Here is a 26204-nt window from a genome sequence, read left to right as displayed (position 1 = left end):
AGTTAAAGAACCCTCTTATATCATAAAGGGAAAGTCTCAGCCTTGTTTGTGACCCCTGCTTTAAGACTTCCCAAATTTTAAAACTTAAACTTAGGAAGGAATTATAATAATGCATTTGAGTAACACTAGCCTAAGTGGTTCTGTCAATCATTTTATTAATTACGGTAAAAAGTTTGGCATCATTTCTATAGATGAGGAAACTGAGGCTCAAGGAAGAAAAGTGGGGAATAAGCTCAAAAGTCAGGGCAGGAATTATAGGCAGGTCACCTGCCTGCCAGCTCCCAGGCCCTTCCAAGGTTCTCTATTCTTGAGAAGCTTAAAACCCTCTGAGAAACCATATGCTCCTTCTGAGGGCATTAAGAACCATCACAGATATAACAGTAGGGCTATTTACTGATTAGTTAAAAAAAATTGCCAGACACAGGGAAGCTGAGAGTAGGTCTAAAAAAGGTACCAATCATATTTTGAGGGGAGAAGGATTACTCATGATAATGTTTCTAATCTGCCATTACATCTGATATACTTAGACACAAAGAAAAATCGGATTTAAAGAGAAAAGTGGCATTTTGTCAATGAAATTTAAAAAATTCAAACACTAAAATTTGTGTTTCTGTGCTAACAATTTTTAACACACAGACTTTTATTACTGATTTCACAGTTTAATACTCTACAGAAAAGAGCTTCATATAGCCAATCAATCTTGTGTTACTTAGAGAGTATCATAATCCGTTATGTGTACCAACGGCCCATGAAGAAAACTCAAGTTTTTGATGGAAAAACGGTGGCTTTGATCTGTTCTTTACTATTGCTAATAGAACTCTGCAGCTCAAGATCCTCCCTCCTAACAACACCCTAACAAGTTAAATGCATTTCTAACTTCTTCAAAGAGCAAACTGCAAATTCTACTTTGATGAAACTTTTGTTCCCTAATTGTATTGAGGTACGACACACAAAAATTGGACATATTTATAGTGTACAATGCAATGTTTCCATACACACACACACACACACATATTATGAAATGATTATCACAGTCAAGGTAATTAAAATACGCATTACCTCACACAGTTTCCTGGGGTGGGTGGGGGTTCGTGAATATATTTAAGATCTGATCTCTAAGCAAATTTCAAGTATGTGATACAGTATTATTAACTATAATCACTGTGCTGAGTATATTAGATCTTCCAAACTTACTCACCCATCATAACTGAAACACTGTACCTCTGACCAACATCTCCCCATTTAATCCATCCCCATTCCCAAGCAACCATGATTCTGCTCTCTGCTTCCAGCTTTGATTTTTTAAGATTCTACATATAAGTAATATAATGCAGTATTTGTGTCTCAGTGCCTGGTTTCTTTCACGTAGCATAATGCCCTTCAGGTTCACCCACGGTGTCTTACATGACAGGATTTCCTTCTTTTTCTAAGACTGAATAATTTTTAATCATATATATAACATAATGTATATTATACACAGCATAATATATAACATACTTCATATATATAATGTTTGTATGTAACATTTTCTTTATCCATCCATTGATGGACACTTAGGTTGTTTCCATATTTTGGCTATTATAAATAATGCTGCAATGAATGTGGAAGTGCAGATATCTCTTTGAGATACTGGTTTAATTTCCTTTGAATTCCCAAAGTGGGATTGTTGGATCATATGAAAGTTTTATTTTTAAGTTTTTGGGTAATCTCTATACTGTTTTCCATAATGGCTGTACTAATCTACATTCTCACTAAAAGTGTATAAGAGCAGTCTTTTCTCCACACTCTGGCCAGCACTTACTATCCGTTTGGTGTTTTTGCTATAGTTATCTTAACAGGTGAGGTGATATCTCATTGTGGTTTTGATCTGCATTTCCTGATGATTATGCAACATTTAGCATTATTCATATACCTTTGATCATTTGCATTTCTTCTCTTGAGAAATGTCCATTCAAGGATGGGGCTTTTGCGCATGATAATCTCTGCCTCAGCTTTCACAGAGCTACATAACTTTCAGCTTTGTCACTGGTTTGCCTTCCTTTGATTCAATCACGTTCATTCAGCATGCCTCATGATTAAATACGCGCCACAATCTCTTTGCTGCCCACAATTCCTTATTCCTACAGAAATCCATTTTCATTTCAACTATCACATATCACCTCCACTCAGATAGTTCTAAAATCTTTCTCTTCATTCCTAACTATTCCTCAAAGTGAATATCAATTACTCTACCTAGAGACACCTCAAACTTCTCACTTGAAAAAAGGAATTCATATTGTCCTCTAATTGAATTTACTTTTAGCACTAATTCAGTCCTTAACCACATGCACTCACTAAACTGTTTTTTCAGTGTCTCGTGTATATAGCCTTGATGAAATAATTACATTTTCTAATGAGAAAAGTGCCCTCTTAAAATAAGTAGCTTTTGAGTGATTGAGCAAAGAACACTTTCCCAGCTACTCAGATGAGGTCACCTGACTTTAGGTACCATGAGAAAGGCTGCAGTTACCTCCAGATCACCCATGCACTCAAGCCGTGGCTATTTTACTTGGTCCCACACAGAATGGTAAACTACTTGAAAACCAGAACTGTGATCTATTCTCTTAGTATTCCCCACAGTGCTTAGAATAATAATTCATACGTGTTATGGACTCAGTTGTACCCCCTACAAAGGTCATGTGTTGAAGTCCTAACCCTCAGTACTCAAGAACATGTCTGTATTTGGAGAAAGGGCTTTTAAAGAGTTAATAAGGGTAAAATGAGATCTTATGGGTGAGACTTCATCCAATAAGACTGGTGTACACGTATGTTAAGAAGAGGAGATTGAGAAAACAGGGAGGCACGCACCCACAGGAAAGGCCAAGTGAGGATACAGCAAAAATGTGGCCATTTGCAAGCCAAGGAGACAGGCCTCAGAAGAATCAAACCTGCCAACACCTTGATCTTGGCCATCCAGCCTCCAGAACTATGAGAAAGCTAAGTTTCTGTTGTTTAAACCACCCAGTCTCTGCTACTTTGTTATGGAAGCCCTAGTAAACTAAAACAATGTTCAGCATTTATTTGCTAAATTGATGGGAATTTATGATGCTACTTTTATCACCTTTTCAGACTGGGTTGTTAAGGCAGATTCACAAAGATAGATTACTGTACATCATGGATTTCCCACTTCTGCTCTTAATTGATAACTAGTGCTAATATTCAGATCCAAATATATGTTAAATTTATTCCTTCAACTAACATACTCGCATTAGAAGTCAAAGAATATTGAAAAGATAAAACTTCCAACTAAAATAGCTACAGTGGCTTTCCCTTTGCATACCTGGTATATGTGTTAGAGGGAGACTGTGTAATATTTTCAGGTTATAATACTTTTTGGAATCCTCTCTAAATCAAACTTAAATAGATCACTGCTTAACTCCTGAACAGAAAAGGGTTTCATGCAGTTGGTTTCTAGACATATGGTCTTCCTCATTGTGATTCACTTATTTGACCTTGAAAAGCTAAAGACAACAGCTATTAGAGGGGTAGACCCTGGAAATCATTACATTTTTCTCTTTAGCTGACTTGAGCCACATTTGTAAATATTCAATAATTGCATATTGAGAACAGTACCTGTGGCCAAGGGCTTTGAAGATATTTGGACATAACAACATATGTTTTATTAGGCAGAAAATATACCAATGGGTATCGCCATGTTTGTAAATAATCAAATCTTAGTTAACCTAGCATAGAAAATAAGATGAGAGTAATCTAATGGGTCAGAGTTCGAAGCTTTTAGAATCAGACCTGGGCTTAAGTTTTAGCTCTGCTACTTACTAGCCCTGTCATCCTGGGCAAATAGCATAGACCCAGTGAGTCTCCAGTCTATCATCTATAAAATAAGAATAAAAACAACAAAGCTCTGAGGACTATTGTGAGAAAAAATACACATACTTTGTATGTCTAGCCCACAGTAAGAATTCAAATAAGTGTTACATATTATTTAACTTAGTAATGCTGAACGCTCTCTGCTTACTGAAATTATGTCTTCAGAGTGAATTATTTTTGGAATGATTATATAAATACATAAGCTTTATAATGAAATTGGAGAAAGCAGTTAACATATGGCATGCACAAAGTTGATACATTTAGGAATTCACCAAATATTAGAAAGGAGCAAGGTATCACAGCAGTACTTTGGGGAACATAGTATGGTGAGATCACATTTTTGTAGAAACAACAACAACAAAAACCTAACAGAGGAACATAAAGCAGGGTGACTCGATTTACGTAATATTGTTGTTCATCAAGAATATGCAAAAGCATACTGGTAGAACCAGCAGGCAGTAATGACATGCACAGTTATGATACCAGTTTTTTTCCATTCAACATGAAACAGATTAGGTCAAAATACATGTAATCTTTGTAAGGAAGAAAAAATATCTTATTCCCCATTTTTTAAATTTTAAGACAATGGCAGAATATTATTTATAGATTTTATTTATCAGTATTTTTCAAGATATTTTAATCCAAAGATAAAAATACATATTTTTGTGTTGCTCTTCCTCTCATTTTTTTTCTGAGCTAGAGTCAACCTGTTAAAAGATCATTCCAATATTTATTCAGATCTTTTAGGTAAACTACTGAGACTACCAATCTCTACATGATATTTCTGTGTTCTTATTCAGAATTCTTAAACTATAGGAATAATTCAATATTATAGGTGATGATTAATTTTGAAATTTAGGCAATTTACACAGAATGCCACAGGCTTAAAAAAAATTATACACTGAGTATATATGATATACATTACACATACACACACACATATACATTTAAGGAAGTATAATTCAATTCCAGGAATGTTTAATCTATGAGCACTTAGGCAACTACTCTCATAGTGAGATATTCTCTGGAGATTGTGAGTCCATTGAGAATGGGATGATGTTTTTTTTCATCCAGGGCATCAGTGACTAACACTATGTCAATAGCATTATTGAATGAATGCCAGAATATGAGAACAAATGAATGACTGAATTTCACAATCCCTATTTTTAAGAAGCATATAATCTAGGAAAAACTAAAATTGTGTAAATGCATTGTGTGTTCTGTATGTGAACTTCTCAAGTTATCTATATTGTGCTTGAGAAGCTCATTTTCCATTTCCAATCAACCACAAACCAGTATTTTACAGAATACAATGAAAATATATTACTAGAAAAGTGAAGGAGAAAACACAAAGACATATCATGAAACATAAAATTATTCTGTAAAATTGTTACGGAAATCTCAATTCTTGTTTCAAAACAGCAACCAACAGGCTACAGAATGTATTTTAAGCAGCACCACTTTTTACTATCACTATGAACAACCTGATGGGAGAACACCCCACTTAACACATGGGTAAATTAAATAAAAGCACTTGAAAAGTTCCATTAAGATTTGTTTAGAAAAATCTGCTGGGAAAAATTATCATTTTCTTCCTGTACCTTCCAGAATTTTACAGTGATTCACTCAAGTGAGAAGGAAAAAAAAAAAGAAAAGAAGGAAGGACCCCAAATGGTTCTTTCCAACAAACTAGTCATCCTGGCAACTCTGCAGGACTCAAAAGGATAATGTACTTTACATCTTCTTTTCTCTAGAAAGGCTCCACAGTATCAAACACTCTCCTTATGGTAAGTAAGAAACCCAAACCACTTCAGTGATAATGTCAAAAGCATAGTTCTCATTTTCATTTTTTTTTTTCCTTTGCAAATAACTAACATTCTTTTGTTTTGTGGCTGGAAATAATTTACAACTACATGAGGGACTGATCTCTCGGCTCCGTTCCTGTGTAATTCTGTTTTTATGTTATAGGTTTCCAGCAATTTTCACCTATGAATCATACACTACTAAAAATGTGTTACCATTTGCACTCAGAAGCTAATATACATATATGTGCTGAAAATATTAAGAAATCATTAAAACATTTTAAATTTAATGAAACAATATAGCGAGTTTTTAAAGTGAATGTTCAAAATGTCATGCCCACACCAGGAAAATATTGTACAAAATGCAATTTCATAGTATAATTCCTAGTGGTTAGATTCTAAAGTCACCATGAAAGATACATAAAAATTACTTCTAAAAATTCCTTCAATATAATACTTATACATAATTTTATATGTTTTATATCATCTTTAAGTAAATCTAACACAGCCAGTTTTTCTACCAATGTTAGATAAAAAGATAAAGTCCTTTAGATGAACACTAGCTGAAGTGCTAGGCTTGTTGTTTTTGTTTTGTTTTGCTGTTTTTGTTTTTGTTTTACCAAAAATATAAATTAAGTCTATGAATTCATATAAATTAACAGTACATACAATTCTACAATATTACAGTAAAACAAGCACAAAAAGGTATATGGAAATACACATTATTCAAAATAGCAATGAAAAGAAAGTGAAAAAAGAACCAATTAAAATATTCACAATGGGTCATGACAAAGTACATTATTACAACAGAATGCTGTATAACCATTAAAATCCCAACACCTGTTGTGAGGGTTGGATATAAAAAAAGAAAATCTATGACATAATATAATTTACTTAAATGTAATATATATCACGCATCTTTAAGGGACAAGGAGACAGTATCAAATAAATTTGCTAGCTGGGAACAGTGGCTCACACTTGTTACACCAGTGCTTTGGGGAGCTGAGGTGGGAGAATCGCTTGAGGCCAGGAGTTCTAGATGAGCCTGAGCAACACAGTGAGACCCTGTCTCTACAAAAGATAAAATAAAAAATCGGCTCGTCATGGTGGCACACACCTGTAGCCCCAGCTACTCGAGATGCTAAAGCAAGAGGATCCCTTAAGCTCAGGAGTTCAAGGTTACAATGAGCTATGATGATGCCACACTGCACTCCAGACTAGATGACAGTGAGACTTGGGGAAAAAAAAAAAAAAGCAAAATGAATGAAAACTACTCCTCTAATTAGGCAACTAAATACTTAATACCATTTCCTAAAGCTGTTAATAAGCAATTGATTTCTCCACACACACTCACACTCATACTCACAAGGGCATATTCCCCTTACATACAGAGATACACCTTGAAAGACCTATACTGGGAATACTGACATATGCTTAGCTCTAAAACATCAAATAAAGATAGATGATGGATCAAAATTACATGCTCATATTTCCCTATCAAATTCTCAGTGATTCATAAGTTTTAGTCAAAGATACTAAATCAATTTAACCTCAAAGATTATACACAGATTATTTAATATTCTATAAACTTGAAGTATTTCTTTCTATTCATGTTATTTTACATATAGTCTTGAAAAGCTGATTTGACTTCACTCACCTCATGATGGGTCACATTTTGCAGCTGGAAATGCATAGGAAGGTTAATCCTCTGATTTAATAGAAAATAAGATACTATCTTAACCCTGAACTTTACTTTTACTTGTGAAATGTATCACCATCAGCCCCTTCTGCACTGTAAGCTCCATTCTTACACATTTTATAATGCCTTGTGACACACAGAAGGATTAAAAAAATGAATTTTCATGAAATATTTATTGGATAAATACATTAAAAGATTCGTGAAATAATATGAAGATAATGCATTTCTTAAATTAATATAAACAATATACTCATAGTTTGTGAACTGGTAAATGAGTAAATGCCATAAACCAGTGATTATTCAACCTTAAAAATACAATTGGCATCCCATCACCCCATTAAAAGTAGGAATCCATTTTCAAGTCTTTCAATTTTACACTCACAAACTATTTGCAAAATAGCCCAAGAAACTGTTAAAATACATCACCAAGATCATCTTTTAAACAAATATTGATCCTATTTGTTCAAGCTTTAATTAATGTAGATAGAAAAGTATATCTACCCTTTTCAAGCAACAAATGTCAAAACTGCTGTGGTTTAGTTAACAATTAAAATTATTTTAAGATACTCTTATTTTCAAATAGTTAAAATTCTTAGCAAAAACTGCATGAAGGAAATGATTTTTAAATTTATTTAGTCTTAGGACACTTTCTTTTAATGAAAATCTATATAAAATATCCTAAATTAGATATAAGTAGTAACTTCTGCCTTAAAATTACTTTTTAATTTACACTTGTGAAACTCTAATTTAAAGTTAATCAATACCTGAAATGACGTTGCTTTGATGAACACAAAGCTTTGTATCTGGAGTCCATAGATCATTACTGCTATCCTATATCAGTCTCAGCATCCAGTGTATTTATTTTGTTTAGTGTACTGTATTGTGAAAATTCTTATCAATATAATTAAGTATTTGTGAATGATAACAGTTTAGCTGTTCATGATAACTATTAAAATCTCATGATATACTAAACTAATACTGTTAGAGAAGCTCAAACGAGTAAAACTAGAAAACTTTGGTTTCAGGTTGAATCATAAGAATATACAATATTTTGAACTGGTTATCATAAATGTAATAAGACGCACCCAAAATTATATAACAAGTACTGGGATTTTCAAACTATTCCAAATAAATGACTAAAATTAAATTAAAGAGGATCTACAGAACTCCCAGGCTACACTATTACCTTCCAATGCAATTGACAGAGATAAGTTCTTTCCATGACATTTACTAGGTAAACAGACTGAGTCACTTCACCTCTCAGATTAAATTCAACATTTGGAACAGAATAGAGAACTCAGAAATAAATTCACACACCTAGAGTGAACGCATTTTTGACAAAGGTACCAAGAACATGCATTGGGGAAAAGACAGTCTCTTCAATAAATGGTGCTGGGAAAACTCGATACTCATGTGCAGAAGAATGAAACTAGACCACCATCTCTTCCATACATAAAAATCAAATGAGTATGGATTACAGGCTTAAATCTAAGACCTCTAACTATGAAACTACTACAACAAAATATTGGGGAAACTCTCCAGGACATTGGTCTGGGCAACAAATTATTGAGTAATACCCTACGAGCATAGGAATTAAAGCAAAATGGACAAATGGGATCACATCAAGTTAAAAAGCTTCTGCATAGCAAAGGAAACAATCAACAAAGTGAGGAGACAACCCACAGATTGGAAGAAAATTGCAAACTGCCCATCAGAAAAAAGATTAATAACCAGAATTTATAAGGAGCTCAAACAACTCTATAGGAAGGAATCTAATAATCTGATTTTAAAAATGAATTTTAAAAATGGACAAAAGATTTGAATAGACATTTCTCAAAAGAAGAAAACAGGCATATAAAAAGGTGCTCAGCATCACCAATCATCAGAGAAATGCACATTGAAATGACAATGAGATATCATCTCATCCCAGTTAAAATGACTTACATCCAAAAGCCAGGCAATAACAAATGCTGGCAAGGATATGGAATAAAAGGGAACCCTTGTATACTGTTGGTGGGAATGTAAATTAGTACAACCACTATGGAAAATGGTTTGGAGTTTCCTCAAAAAAACTAAAAATAAAGCTACAATATAATCCAGAAATCCCACTCCTGGGTATATACCCAAAAGAAAGAAAATTAATGTATCAAAGAGATAGCTGCACTCCTATGTTTGTTACAGCACTGTTCACAACAGCCAAGATTTGGAAGCAACCGAAGTATCCATCAACAGATAAATGGAGGATAAAGAAAATGTACTATCTACTACACAATGGAGTTCTATTCAGTCATAAAAATGAATGAGTTCCTGTCATTTGCAATAGCATGGATGGAACTGGAGGTCACTATGTTACACGAACACAGGCACAGAAAGATCAACATTGCATATTCTCACTTATTTGTGGGATCTAAACATGGAAACAATTGAACTCATGGAGACAGAGAGTGGAAGCATGATTACAAAAGGTTGGGAAGGGTGGCAGGGAGGTGGGGATGATTAATGGGTTCAAAAAATGGAAAGACTGAATAAGACCTAGTATTTGATAGCACAACAAGGTGACTATAATCAATAATAATTTAATTGTACACATTTAAAGAATACTAAAGAGTATCACTGGATTGTTTGTAACACAAAGGATAAATGCTTGAGGGGATGGAGAAATCATTTTCCATTATGTGATTGTTATGCAATGCCTGCCTGTATCAAAACATCTCATGGACCTCATAAATATATATATACCTATCATGTACCCACAATATTAAACATTAATAAATAAAAATAAATTTCAACATTCAGAAATGAAGCAGTGAGGATAAAATTAAAATGTATATGAAAATTTTTTGAATGATAAAGCCCTCTACAAACGTAGGGTAACTCTGTTAAGATAAATTATCACTTCAGTAAACATACCCTCTTAGCAGTTACGTCCTTTCTCCTTCATGCTGGAGAAATTGTTTCCCTTTTCACATTTTTAGAGATAACTATCATGAATTGTAGTGAAAGATTCTCAAAAATCTTTTTTTTTTTTTTTTTTCAGGTTCTACCTACGTCCTATTAAAGAGTGTATACAGAGATACTAGATCTAGAAAAGAGTTCAAGTGCAGTAAACCAACAGTGAGGAACTAATTCACTAATTAATTAATTCAAAAAGGTTTATTGAGTGCTTCCTATGTGCCAGGCACTGTCTAGGTACTGGAAAACATCAATAAGATAAACCATATTGTCATAAAGCTACCACCTGATGGGAGAAGAAGGCATCAAACAAGAAAGCAGACAAACAGAAAAGAGTGAAATAAAATTTCAGGTATTGATAAATAATCCAAAATAAGTTTCATACTTAGATAGTCTCATCTCCAGGAGCTCAATGGATGGAGATGAAGGGGAAGTAGAAAAAGAAAGCAATGGTTTGGAGGACAACACCTGATACATGCTAAATATTAAATAAATGTTGGTTGTTTTGGTGGTTGTTAATATCTTTATTATCACCTTTCATCTCAAAAATGTAAATAGGATATAAAAATAGAATGTTAGAAGTTGTAGGACTATCTTCTTTGTATAAAAATCAGGACCTAAAAATAGGTAAACATGTCTTTAACGCCATATTAGAAAACGTGTGAGACTCAGAAGAAACTGGTCTTATAAGAAGAGAAGAATGTGGGGAAGAAAATGAGACTAAGTAGATTGTGGGGTTTCATAGTATACAAGCCTCTTGATTTTCCACATTTATGGACTTCAAAAATGCAGGAAACAGATAGCTAGATAAGGATTTTCTATTACATTTTCAAATAACTTCTGAAACTAAGTTGGTATTCAACTGGTGTTAAATCTCTTAGCAAATTTACATGTTAAGTATATCATTCTTTTTTTAAAATAGTGAGTGATTCTCTGCAAGGCCATGGATAGCTCTCATTAAATTAGATGTTAGGCAAATACCACTAATATAGAAGCCTATCCTATGAAGATGTTATCAATTTCTGACAATTGCATTACTTTCTTACCTCCAGGGCCAAATAACAAATGAGAGATTGAAAAAGCAAATTTAGTAAAAGTGGCCATCTTGCTTCTGAAGAACAGTAAGTATCAAGATAAATTTAATATTTCTTAGTCAACGGGACCATATTTTGTGATAACCTTTTGGCAAAAATGAACTTCAATGGATTTCTATTTAGGCTTTAATAAAAAGTGAAAGCTGAAATTGAAATGATCAGAGAGTATTTTAAAAATCTATTTTGGATAATCTCTGTTAAGGAACAAATGCCAAAAAGAGTTTGAAAACATGACATAGCCCTGAAGCCTCTTTGAGCACTCTATATTTGCACTATCCTATGTGATAGCCACTGGCCAATGAGCTCCTGAAATGTGGCTAGTTCTATGCTGTTAAGCATACAATAGAAACTAGATATCAAATACTTAGCACAAAAAACAGAATATTTTAAAAGTAATTTTATATTGGTTACATGTTAAAATAATTTTTGATACATTGAGTTACATAAAATAATTATGAAAATTAATTTCAGCTGTTTCACTTTTTAACTTTTTAAATATGCTTTTTAGAAAATTTACAGTTACATATGTGGCCGGCTTGCATGACTTGCATTGTTTCTTTTGAACAGTGATCTAGAGAAAACTTGGGTCATGGCTACTGTTGACCTCCTTCCTTCTCTTCCATTTCCTTTCTCCCCTCTTCCACTCTTCCCTTTTTCTTCTTTTCCCCCCACTTAAGTTGTACCAACGTCCAGGGGGAAGACTAGAATAGGGAAAAAGACCTAGCAATTCTGAAATAAAAAGATTGCATACATGATGAAATGGGTTCAGAATAAAACAAAATATTTTCATATTATTGGTTCACTAATCTACTTTAAATTATCAATAAAGCTGTATCATTAGAGCCATTGTAAAAAATCTAAAAGCATAGGTATCTTCTAAATTCATTTTATATATTTTATAGTATTTAACAGTTTCTAGTAAGTTTATTTGAAGTTTTGAGTAATCTCAATATATTCCAGGATAAACTTCATTCTCCCGAACAATAGACTATATATTAAAGCATAAAATAAGGATAAATACAAAGGTGCACACTCATGTTAATTGTACCTCTACCCTGACCTTCTCTTATTTTCCTCAAAATTTCATCATTTACTTTCATCTTCCAGTTTTTTTTCCAGACAATTTGCTCTAAATCTTTTTGTTGCTGTTGTTCCTCTCACTTGGCCCCCTTTACTTTTTCTTCTACACACCTCTTCTCTACACTGTCATACATTCCTGACTCTGGAATACAGTGGAACAAAAGTAATACCTAAACTCCCAACCTGAGGACTCACCCAGTCACTAGAAAGGGGAGAAAGAAATTGTATGGCTAGTTTCTTCAAGTGCCTTAATAACCTAAATAACTACAATCAATCATCTTTACTTTTCTTAATACTCATAACTTTATGCATTGTCACTTTTCACATGCAGCGTTTCCTTTTCCAGAAAACTGTCTACTCATGAGGGTAAGACCAACGTTTTCTGATTTTTTTTTTTAAAGTATTTTTTATTTGTTTGAGAAGGAGTCTCGCTCTGTCGCCAGGCTGGAGTGCAGCAGTGGAATCTCGGCTCACTGCAAGCTCCGCCTCCCAGGTTCAAGCGATTCTCCTTCCTCAGCCTCCCAAGTAGCTGGGACTACAGGCACATGCCACCACACCCAAGTACATTTTTGTAGTTTTAGTAGAGATGGGGTTTCACCATGTTGGCCCAAGACACAGTGACTTACATATAACAGATCCATGACAAATATTGTCTAAATATACAAACAATTGTTGAAATTCTCACCCATTATGGCCACAGAAGAAACATTATGGAAGACTCCGAAAAGAGGGGCTAGAATCAGAATCAATTGCACTACAGTTTTAAATGTAAGCATTGTGTGTTTTTAACTTGCTGTACATAGGAAGCTATTGTGAGGGCATTAATTATGTGAGCGTGTCTATTTTATTGGACAAGCGATGCTGACCTATTGATGTACCAATCAAGGTATCTCCTTTTTTCCATCTTTTGAACAAGTCACAGTAGTCCACATTCAAGTTGTGAAGCCAAAAACTCCTGGGTTCAGATCTTTGCTCAGCCTTTTAGTAGCACTAAGACATTTAACAAGTCAACTGTCTGTTCCTCCCTTTTCTCTTAAATATTATTATCTATGATAATATACTCTCATAGTGTTGCAAAGATGAGGCTCTATCTGACTAAGCACTTCTCAGTCAGTCTGGCCCAGAATGTTGATTCACAAATAGAATGAGATCTCAGCAGAGCAGCAGCAACAGAATTAGCAGTTAATACAGCTATCTATCTGCTATCTGGACTTCTGATGTTAACAAAAATGTATTAACAAATACTCTGTAGCTTTCTTTTCAATCTGAATCACTCACTGTTATACTTGATTATAGGAGCCTATATTCATTTCCTCGGTTTTGATAAGAGAATTCCTTACAAAGGGTTGCACTGCTGTATACACTGCAGAATTTATTTCTGTACTAACTGAAAATTCTTTTCAAATGCAAGCAAGATACATACATACATTACATATCTATAGCTTTCTTCAAAATGTTCCAAATATAGGACTAAAGTCCTAGAAGTCACAAACAAAACAAAACAAAAATCTGTTTTGGTCTTAGTTGATTGTAAAGCTCTAAAAATGTCATTGATACTTTTGACACATTTATAGTTTTCCTTTCCACCTTCTCACCTGTCGTCTTGTTACAGGTTTTTAAAATCACATTTTCAAAATTACACTTTTAATACTCAGCTTCACCTCACAATATCTTAACTTCTCAACATCAGCAGCGTCCTCCTTTCTTAGCCACATGCTTTACCATACTCTAAAATTTATTCACCATTTGAAGATGTTCCACTGTCAAACGCTGGAAATACAATATTCTTTTCTGACCAAACCCATCCATCCTTGCACTGCTCTCATTCTATTAAAATTAGTGAGCCTGCTATTCCTTTTCATCCTGCTCTTCAGGCTCTCAAATCTTACCAGTTCTTATTGTGTTCATCTCGTGGAGCTGCCCTTGCTCTCTTTCTCAGCCCAGATTTATTTATGTCTTCATATTCACTACCTCTGGAAAGCTCATCACTTTGTTTTATACAAAGTGGATGCCTTGCTAGTCTCTAACCAAGTAATCCTCAGCTGTTTCCTTAACCCATTCAGATTAAAGGCTGTTAAGTGTTGCTGGAGAAGTGATGTAACTGTGTTGACTAAAGTGACAACAAATACTAATTTTGCCAAGTTTCTCATTATGGCTCTAGAATCGTTTCTATACTTCATGCTTATTCCCTACTACACTCTCCCAGCTCCTATGTCCATACCAGTTAACCTCAACCTAGGACTTCATATACAATTATCTGAGAAGACTGAAGTCACCATTAGATGGCAAACTCTTTGCAGTCAGCGTTGTTATCAGTTTTATTTGCCACAGAATCCTCATCCTCCAGCACAATATTTACAAAGAAAACGCTCTCACAATATTTACAAAGAAAACGCAATATTTACAAAGAAAAAATGTATGTTGAAGAAATAATGAGTTAGTTTAACTAATGAACTGATTCAATTCTCTTCCTCTTTTGAGATGTAACCAGCCTCTCCTTGTGCTACTACCAATCACACCAACCTTCTTAGAATATTCTGAAATTGACCCTGAAAAATTATTTTCCTTTCTATTATACCTCCACCTCTTCCTGCAAGAGGATTCTATCCTGAACAACATAAATATGCATTCACATTTTCCTTATTGTGGCTTTAAAAATAGCCTTCCTTCAGTAATATCAGTTCCATGGGTAATATTTCATTCCCACAATTTAACATTAAACTTCATTTTGTTTCTATCTCATATCTTCAAGATACCAGATGACCTTAAACATGGGCAGTTGGACTTCTACTTCTGTTTAACCTCAATAAACATATTTTTTTCTCAATGGCAACTAATAGACTACTCAACTTTCTTTATGAAAAAAAATTCAAATAGATGGAATACTTGAAAGAATAATACAATAAAACCAGCATAAGCACTCCCTGATTTAAAGTTGGTTAACAAATGATTATTTATTTTACAAACACACATACACAACCACACACACACACACACAAACACACACTCCCTCCCTCACTCCTTTGATGACTCCTAAGAAATTCAGTTGCGGGCCAGGCACAGTGGTTCACGTCTGTAATCCCAGCACTTTGGGAGGCCGAGGCAGGTGGTCACAAGGTCAGGAGTTCGACACCAGCCTGGTCAACATGGTGAAACCCCATCTCACTAAAAATACAAAAACTAGCCAGGCGTGTTGGCACATGCCTGTAATCCTAGCTACTCAGGAGGCTGAGGCAGGGGAATTGTTTGAACCTGGTAGGCGGAGGTTGCAGTGAGCCAAAATCGTGCCACTGCACTCTAGCCTGGACAAAAGAGCAAGACTCTGTCTCAAAAAAAAAAAAAAAAAAAAAAGAAAGAAAGAAAATTCAGTTGCATATATCACTGCATTTATCCAAAATAATTCAGCACTTATCTCCTAACACCATCTATTTTCTAGCCCATATGAAAAATGTCCCAATTCTACCAAAATTTGACTTTTTATAGACCACGTTTTAAAAAAGTGAAATAAAATAAAACTTCAAGCACTGCATTTGTTTGTCTTTAGTCTCTTTTAATCTGGAAAAGTCCCTCCACAGTGGCACTGACTTTTTACAAGTCTACGCCACAGGGCTGATATGTATCTTCAATGTAGAATACCTCACCTTATGCATTTGTCTCACTATTTCCTCACGGTTTAGTTTAACTGGTCCTTTCTCTGAATTTTTCTGTAAACTGGAAGTTACATCTAACCAGGTTTTATTAGATTCAGGTTAGACATTCTAGCAACAATATTTCACAAATGGCACTGTAGCCTTCATATGGCATCTCGTCAGGAGGCTCATGGTGTCAGGTGGTGTATTGGTGATGTTGGGTTAAATCATTCAGTCACTTAAAATGACTTGCAGATGCAATTAATACTTGAGCACTGTGAGAATATGTTATTCACTGAAATAATTTTAATTGATGATTTTATCACTTGTTGATCATCTTTGACTGAATCACTTACTTCACTGAGAATTACAAACAGTAATTTTCTAATTCTCACATTTCTTACACTTAACTCACATTATTTTGTGAAAATCTGTCCCTCATCAACCAAGAAGGGCAGGCTAATCATTTAATTATTTCAATTTAATTATTAATTGTCATTTTTCTTTTTTATATTTTTTCTTTAGAGTATCATTACACACTCATGGATTTTACTTTATTCACTGTTTACAATTTGTTATACTCACTCCTGAAATTCAAACTGATTTAAATTGCACAACTGGAAGGCCCTTCAAGCTAGCACTTGTTTACAACAATACAGCCTTATTTGACTTTGACCATTTCCTTACTTTCTGGCACAATGAGTTCTCCCAGGCTCATCTTGTGTTTTTTCTGCCCAGACTTAGAATCAGCCAGTTCTAGGTTAAGGAAGACTAAAGGGCTCTTATCCTCTTGAATGGGGAATGATATTAAGAAGCCATGTTTTGTGCACTAGATGTGTTCATTGCTTCCTGAAAGACATTGCTTTGAAGATTTTTCAGTAGACATAGCTAGTAAATATATTTTTAAAGCTTTATAGTGTATTTTATTATCTAAAAGGTTAGCCCTCTTTTTTCTTTCTCAGAATATTCTCTGCTATTTTTGCATATAAATATAAATTTTAAATCAATTTCGCTAGTTCCAGTAAAACTTCCTACTGGTCTTCCTATTTAGATCATGTTATCACCATACACACACACACACACACACACCACACACACATACACACACACACACACTCTACACACACACACCACACACACTACACACACACATACACACTACACACACACTACACACACACACATACACATACACACTACACACACACTACACACACACACACACTCACACACACACACATACACACTACACACACAACTACACTACACACACACATACACACATACACACACACACACTACACACACACACATACACACATGACACATACAATCCTGGGAACAACAGCCCTCTTTATGATGACTGCCACATCATATTGAGGATCATCAATCACATTCATTTACTTTCTTTTAAAAATTCATGGATTTTAATGGCAGATTACAAAGCTTTTATCTCAGGCCTTACCTTCTTTTAAGCCTATGCAGCATTAGCTCTGCTGAACAATATTTATACACCACACACACACACACACACACACCACACACTTTTTCTGAGCTTCAGTGGCTATCATTCTAATTCTATTTTTCTGCCTTTTATCAGCCCCTTTAACATTCACTCAAAAAAAAGAAGATGTTCCCAAATTTCTACCTGTGCAGGACTTATTCCCACTTAAAGAGTTTTAATGTAGATGATACTATCATATCTCCTTCTAGCCTTAAGTGTGCTTCCCAGTTCAATACCTGAATTTCCATTGCACATTGGTCATTTAATCCAGAAGTTAATGTCAGAACTTCAAATTACTATGTTCAAAATGGAATCATTTTCCCACCTCCAACCACAATCAGGCTCTCCTAGAGATATTACTTTCTCTTGTTTTGTTTTATACCACCTGTTTTCAAGATATCCAGATTCCAAAATTCAAAAGCAGCGTTTAACCCTCCCTATACTTTGACCTCAAAATCCACTGATTTTATGAACTTGTGGATTTATGACCAAGTCTTTAAAATCCATCTCATCACGTTCATTCACACTGTTTCCACTATAGCTTATGTCTCCTATTCTACATTGAAAATATTCACTTCTTCAAGTTCTAAGGAAACTAATGATGAAACACTTTCTTGCACATCTGAAGAGGCAACTAAACACAGAATCCTCAAATAATATGTTACATTTAAATGTGGTTTATGTTACTAACTTAAAATGAGCTTGATAAATGTCACATCCAAATACGTGTAACAGTAAAATTGTGAGGTGGTATGATGTTGATGGTGCGATGTTGGTAGACAGACAAGACACCTATATTTATAGAACTCGGTGTTATGAAAGAATTAGCTGTTCAGCTTTCCTTGCACAAAAGACTAATTTTCCACATCATACTACAAAAGCTTCAAGGGTAGAGATTACATTTTGTACTCAGGAAGTCAATGTTGAATGTGTTTCCCAGGCTCTCTGCAAAGCAACTGAGGACAGAGAGCCGTCTCTTCTGACCCAACCGCAGAGCGACAGTGGTAACTCACAAATGTGATGCTATGCATTGGATCTCTTCAGAAAACCTGTCTTGGAGAGACGTGTGATGACATGGTCATAAGAAGGTCCTTTCAGGATCAGTTAACAGTATCTGTGTGGGGCAATTTTCTTTTGTTTCTGCTCAAAGCATTCACTAGTGGAAAGCACTCACTATTGAAAACTTGCCAAACTACAGACATTTTAAGGACTGTATCAAGAATAAATATATAACAGTTGTTTTATATTAGGAAAAACAAAACAAACAAAAAAATCCTCTCCACAAATGAAGCATCTCTGTGTAGAAGAAAAAACATGAGGTGTCAGTTAAGACTTCCTGTAGGTCAAATTTCCCTTTACCACTTATGGAGCTCTGAGCTCCAAGTCTCAGTGTCCTCCAACATATAAAATAATAATATTATCTAATCATGGAGGGGAAGTACAAATGGAATTGCATTAATTTGACACATCAATTTCTTTGCCTCTCATCTTGATTTAATGAAAACATAGCCGTTCCTTACTCCCACCTGTTAATAATTTTTGAAATGACTCAGAAATGTCTTGCTTCTCTTATTATTTAGCATATGGCTATCAAAATGTGCATAAACATTTTCTCTAAACACATGGATTATGTATGAATGCAATTAATTCCCACTCTGAAGTCTGGGGAAGAATTTGACCATATTATTCTAAGCAAAAAGTATATTAGTGAGTTAAATGGAATTTTGCCAAATATATTTATGCCCAGAAAATCTCTAGTAATTTTGTGATATAAGAGCACTGAGTGATGCATGTTACTGTATCTTTCAGAAGACCAGTGCAAGACTTCCACGTTCTACTCCACAACTTTCCTCTCCATTTAGATTTTTACGTGATCAAATAAATAACTCTTAGAGTCTTGACCCCAGCTGAGGAGTCTGCAAGGACAGTCCAGAAAATATAAATCCTAAATACTATAACTGAAGTCCTCCAACTGCCATCTCTGTGGCTACAAATGGAGAGAAAAAGATATTAAACCAATGCCTCTTTATTTTCCAGGACTCAGTCCCAGAAAAATAGCAAGATAATTCAAAACTAACAAACAAAAATAATTTTAAATGTATGGAAGAATTTAGAAAAACACAAAGTCAATTTTCCACAAGGTAAGTTTGATATTTAACATAAGTCTAACAAAAGAAAACAAAATTACCAATGTATGATGGAAAATCTAAAAGCAATGAGGATAAGCAAAACTACTAAAGTTGGCAACAGCTGTGTTATATCTATATCGTCTGCACATCAGAATTTAATAATAAAAGGAAGGCTGACGACAAGTATAATTATGTAAATTTGTTAACAGTGTGACTTGCTATTGATACATTCAGAAATCAGGTTTGCTTACATGTTATTGAATATTGTTTTCAAAATCATGATGTAGCAAAATAAACTTTTTATTGCCAATAAAATGAAAGTTTATATTGCCTGCCAATTACTGAACAGAAATTTATTAAATCAAAGAATCATACTGAATTATAGAAATAGGATCTTTACAAGCATTTGTACAAGTCACTGGAAGTAGATAGTAATAGTAATAGAAAATAATAACAATAACTGCAGATTGATAAGGACCTTTTTAAACATGTTATTATTTACTTTCTGGAAGTCCATAAAAATTTGAAGAATAAAATTAATCATTACTTCAGGTTTTCATAGCAAAACACAGAATTGTCATAATGACAGTATGATAAAAGAATAAATAATTATTTTTAAATCTCAGCTAATCATTATTTAAAAATAAAGATTTCATGTGTGATAAGACTATCTGTACAGCAAACCCCTGTGACATGCAGTTTAGCCATGTAACAAAACTGTACATGTACCCCTTGAAACTAAAAGTTGGAAAGAAAAAATAAAAATAACTAAAATAAAAATTAAAGTTTCAAAAGTCAGAGATAAAAATCAATTGTAATTGAAATATTTTTCTCAAATTTGTTCTTAATATTCAATCTTACATATCCACTTCACTTCTCTTCTACTTCCATAATGGAGCTTTTTGAAGACTTGAAATGTAGTTATATCAATGAATGCCCTACTTGGTTGCTTACACTATCACTAAACAGTAAACAAAATATGACCACACTTTTACTGGCGTAGAGTTGCAAAAATGCAACAGACATATACTTCTCACTGGAATTTCTATATACTTACTACTGGCTCTTAAAATAAGTAAATACGGTATTTAAGAAATAGCTATCCAAATATTTCACATTTCTTTTAACTAGGAAGAAAATGTTTAGCATATCAAATTATTTTTCTAATTAATAATTTTTATATTCTGAAGGCATCATTTGTTTGTATTATTATAGTAGCTCTTTCAGCCACTAGACTTTCATACAAATTAGAGAAAATAAACCAACTATCATTTTTAAGAAAGGTAACGCATCTATTATGGCTAAGGATGTGTCTTTATAATTGTATGTTTGGAACTTTTCCCCCTTGTATATACAACACCACAGTGTGGCCATTTGATGCATGTTAAGAAAAAAATTAGGGTGCTACGTGATTGTTTATGTCTATGAAAAATACATATAAAAATAATTAATTGTTAATCTTCAATGATGAAAAGTTATTCATTTAAATATTATTCGACAGACCACACACTCAAGACAGAATTCCAACTAGAACTTTCTTTCTTTATATCGATTGAGAAAGACACTGTAAAATTAATTTAGTAATCCAAGATTTTAAACAATACCCACATTTTATTATCCCATAGAAAGTCCTAGAAAATTTAATAGGTTTTCATTTTGTGATTATTTCTTTGTCACAGTTTAGACAGTAAAATGTTTGAGGTCAGATAGTGATCCAATGCCAATTTAATTTGTGGGTCTTCTTTCCCTCGGTCCCTACCTTTACCCTGAAAACCCTCTCTCCTTACAGCATACAAACTTTTTTTCCCTCCTTCTCTCTCAGTAAGCAGTTGAAAAGATCTGCACAATTAAATTGATGTAAATCCCTGTGGGTTTCTTGGCGAATGAAAAAATGTATTTTTTCCACGAGAAGCCAGTAGGCGGTGCTAAATGTAGGATACTACCTTCAACAATTTTAAATCAAAAACTAAACAGGTGGCCAGTTTAAGAGTTGTAGAATTCCCAGTATGATTCACACAGGAAGAAATTTGAAAATGTTGAATGTAATTGGCACAAATGTAATACAAGAATACAATATAATCAAAAATGAATCTTAAATAAATGAAAACATAGATAACTAAAGGTTCTTAGAACGGTCTTAAGTTACAGAAATTAAAGCCCAACTACCTCTCTGTCCTCACATTAAAATCGTCTTTGGTCCCATTAATGGTTTCAATCTCATTGGGAAAGATCATACCATACAGCTAGTGTTTTGTCCAATCTTAAGACACAAACTACCTCTACCTTAGGGCAGCAACTGATTCTCTTAATGAAAATGCAGGTTCGATCACTCAAGCTCTTTCTTGCTTGCTTGCTCTGTCTCTCTCTCTCTTAAAAGAACTAAACGACATACAACACATAAAACATACAAAAATATATTATACACATAAATTGTCTTGCTTTTTAATAAATAAGCACTTCTATGTACATACATTGTTATAATTTAAATGATTTTTAAAATCACAGAATGTTGCAAATGGCTTTTTAAATGTTTTATGTTAGCTGTTTGAACCATATGTTAGCTGTTTGAACCATATATTTTAGTAATTAGCTCACTATACAAAATAAGAAAATCCTAATTTCAGGCTTAGTGCCATCATATTGGCTTCAAATCTTAGAACTATACACATCAAGATATCAAATATGGTGTCCACAGACAGTGACATAAACTATCTTCTTTATATAAAGGCAAGAGGATTTCCTTCACAGGGAAAAGCTACTGTGAGAACAAAATACCTCACATACAATGAAACGTCCAAAGACTTTTGAGATACTTGTATGAGTTGTTAATAAAAAATATATATAGCTTTCCAGATATTACACTAACTTTTAATCTTCTACAGATAAATGGCCCTTTGCACTCCTTACTTTTTGACCACAAAGAGTAAAAAATAAGGCATAAAACTTTTCATTCCACAAACTGAGGATACAGACAGTGAAATATTTGCTTGAAAAAGCCAGTGTATGTTATAAACCCCTTTGTCATGGGCCCCTCTGTATGTTGGAGTCAGTTTTTATTTCTGCAGTTACCCAGAAGAAAACTTCATCCAAGAGGTAAAAAGTTGTTTCATTTGCCTTATGTTTATTTTACAGAATCCAAACTATATACACCTGATAATTTAAAGCTAAGCTTTTCATTTAAGGGGGGAAAAGGTAAGAAAATCAAAGTATTTATATAATGGTGACTCTCCAGATTTTAAGATGTATGCCTTTACGAAATTTATTTGGACAGAAAAATTTCCAGCAGATTCTGTCACAGTGTTAAATACAGAAAAGGCTTTTTATTGCGAACTGGTCCATCTCTGAAAAGTAATGCTAAATTATATTGAAAACATGTAACAGGATAATCATAAAATATAATAGAATACATTCAACACTGAGTATTTCAATGCTACCAACACACGAAATCATCACCTCTATCACCAACCCCTCACTCCTGCCCTGTACACAGTTCTCAGGGGAAAACCTTTAGAGCCAGTATCAGGTGGTTAAAAAGAGGGAAAACTCTCCCTCTAATAAAATTTAAATAAGGGGCATTTTTATACCTTAGAGCTGTAGGGTCATTACTGCAAACTAACAGTGTCGTCCTCAACATTAAACCCAAGTGACCATCTTATAAGAAACTATTTCCCCATTCCCTGGAAGACGACACCAGCAGGCACTTAAAACCAACGCAACACAACAGGCATAAAGAAAAGATCCAAAGACAGCACCACCAAGAAAGCAAAGCCCTTTGGAAAAGCAAAATAGGCTGGGAAAGACCTACTGCGTCGTTTACTCATTGCGAAGAGGAGGAGCAGGAGTTGAGCGTGCGGGGGCCGGTGCCATCCTCAAGGCTCTGGAAATGTCTCGAGCTCCGGCCCGCGTGGCCTGGAGCCAGTCCCTCCGGAAGATGCGGTCTCTGCCGCTTCTTCCCCCATCTCCCGGGTGCTCTGGGGGTCCCCTCTAGCCGGCCCGACGGCCCGCGCCACGTACACGGCCCTCGCCCCTCCTGCTGTGCAAGTGGCCCTCGGAGAACTTACAGGGCCCGCTGGCCACCTAGTGCCCGGCCGGCGCCGCCCGCAGCGCAGACACCACCCGCCCCGCCGGGAGACGACCTGGGCGCAGCTCACGGTGGGGGGTAGGGGGAGGGGACTGTATTTTGTGCACATCTAGAAAACGATCCTGAAGCCGGGAACTGACTTTGGTTTTCCCTGGCTCCCGGCGCGGCTCTGCCCACCTCCGGCGCGGACACTGCCCGGAGATGCGCGCGCGCAAACATAGACACACACACACACACACACACACACACTCACACTCACACATTTCTTTGCTAGGACCAGTGTTGCCACTGCACACCCGGGAAACGCCTCCAAGGGGACCAAGTACCTGCTCTCTGCGAGCTGCTCAGCTGTTCACTTCATCCTCCGTTGACAAGGAAACCAAACCGCACTTCTTTTTTTTTTTTTTTTTTTTTTTTTTCCAGAAAAACCTTCCACTGCCATCATTTGAAAATTGATTTACGGGGAGAGAAGGGGGAGAAATAAGGGACAATATAGATATAGATATCAGGATATCTATCATAAAATTATCTCGGTTTTTTTAAAAAAGTCAAATGTGCAAAAGTCATAGTTAATTTAAAGGAGGAAAAAAGTATTTTGCTTAAAAATGATCCCAGTCACCAGCTGTAAGAAAAGTTTCATGTTATCAATGGGTATCAAAAACAGGAGGGAAAAAAACGAATTTGTTCTCACCGGCTTCCAAAAAGGGCAGAAAAATATAAAATTAATGTCTTTGCTCAGTGGTTTGCACCAGTATTGCAAGACCACAAACTTGTAAACACTGCTGTAAAATCCCACCTATACAAAAATGTTATCAGAAAAAGAGTATGCAAAAAAAAGAGTTAGAAACATGCTTTTTATTTTTACAAAGGAAAAAAATAGGCACCATACTTCACATCGCTTTTTCCATAAAACCAGTTGCACATTTTGCTGGACTTGGGAGACGCTCCCAGCGGGCACGGTCGCCGCGGACTCCGAGACACAGCGCCTTGTCTACAGAACGATCGCATGCTAGAAAAACTTGGATTCAGGAAAAGGCTCAAAATCATGCTCCTCCAGCTTTCCCAAATATAAACAATAATCAAAGAAGTGGAAAAAAAGAAAAAACAAAAACAAAAACAAAAAAACAAAAAACAAAAAACAAAAAAAAAGGACAAAAAAAAAAAAAGAATAGGACAAGAATGCCACTGAGAAGGTACTCACCGAGCGGGAGTAAAATGTTGTAATAAAAATGAGATTTAGTATAAAATACAGTATGGCGGTGGAAGAAGGAATGAAGCGCGTTTTTTTCCTCGCAGTCTCTGCCTCAGGCACTGACACGTGACTCGGAGCCAGGCTGACTTGCAGGCAGCGGGGAAGGACCGAGGCTGCGAGGGGGGAAGCCCACGGAGCCCAACTCTGGCTGGCGAGGCGGCGGCGGCGGCGGCGACGGGGAGCCTGGCGCCTGTGAGCGGCAGCACCAGTGGCGGCAGCAGCGGCAGCGGCAGCGGCAGCTCGCGGCGAGGCTGCCTCCGCTGTGAGCCCAGACGAGCAGGTGCCCCTCACGCTGAGGCTGAGCACACGCACACGCACACGCAAGACAGGCAGGGCGCCGGCGAGAGGGGGAGCCGAGCGGGGTTGGGCCCGAGGCGCGCAGCTGCCGCCGCCTCTGCCGCCGCTGCCGCGATTGCTGCTGCTGCCTCTGTTGCTGCCGCCGCCGCCTCGGATTGGGAGTGTGTGCTGTGGGGGCAGCTCAGAGGGTGCTGATCCCGCGCCTTGAGAGGAGGTGCACAACTTGCTGCTCACCTGAAAGTTGTTGCTTGCCACTTCCTTGTGTATTTCATCTATATTTCATCTCCAGGGGAGAGATCTCACCTGGGGAGAGATCCCACCCTCTTCTCTCTGGAAGTTTTACTATTTAAGCCCAGATTCACTCATTCGTTGTTTTTTTTTTCCCCCTGATCTTCCATTTCCCATCCCTCCCAAGCTCCCTTTGCCTCTGCTGTTCCCTCCTCCCTAGATCTGCGTTTCCCCCTTCCGATTCTCAGGGAACCTGGCTCAGCGCGATGCTGGGGGCGTTGTCACGGGCAAAGCCACCGTCAATCTTTATTGCCAACTGAACGCACAGCCTCTCGCCGTCTTCAAGGGGGAATGCTTGCAGTTTGAAAGACACAACAAAATCTCTTATTTAGGAAACCCCGTCCCGGGTTTCTTTCTGCTGGTTGCGGAGCGGTGGGTGGGGGCATGAGTGTCTTCAATTTATTCATTTGTGGACCAGGCATTGTTTGTTTTGTCTGTGTGTGCGCGCGTGCTTCTGAGCTGGTCTGGAAAGCTCTACGGGTCTATGCTCTATGGCAGAGACTCCTGCTTGACTCTTGCTCAAGTTGCTG

At 35.9% G+C, this 26204-nt stretch overlaps 1 protein-coding gene across 8 annotated transcripts in view; it reads right to left on the bottom strand.

Moving 5' to 3' along the window:
* Window positions 1-25827, bottom strand: part of RALYL (RALY RNA binding protein like) — a 720856-nt gene extending 695029 nt beyond the window's left edge. For 2 of the 8 annotated variants that reach the window (XM_009213261.4, XM_031669963.1), the window contains exon 1: window positions 23562-25007. In XM_009213261.4, the coding sequence (XP_009211525.2) occupies window positions 23562-23577 (16 nt within the window). In that variant the 5' untranslated portion in view covers window positions 23578-25007. Of the gene's footprint in view, window positions 1-23561; window positions 25013-25038; window positions 25417-25620 lie in introns of those variants that run through there. The other 6 variants (XM_021942865.2, XM_031669964.1, XM_031669965.1 and 3 more) reach the window with 6 other exon arrangements.
* Window positions 25828-26204: the final 377 nt, after the last annotated feature.

Source organism: Papio anubis, chromosome 8, assembly GCF_008728515.1.
Source record: "Papio anubis isolate 15944 chromosome 8, Panubis1.0, whole genome shotgun sequence".
NCBI lineage: Eukaryota > Metazoa > Chordata > Mammalia > Primates > Cercopithecidae > Papio > Papio anubis.
The sequence above is the reverse complement of the archived record's forward strand: the minus strand, read 5'-3'. Positions and strand labels throughout refer to the sequence as shown.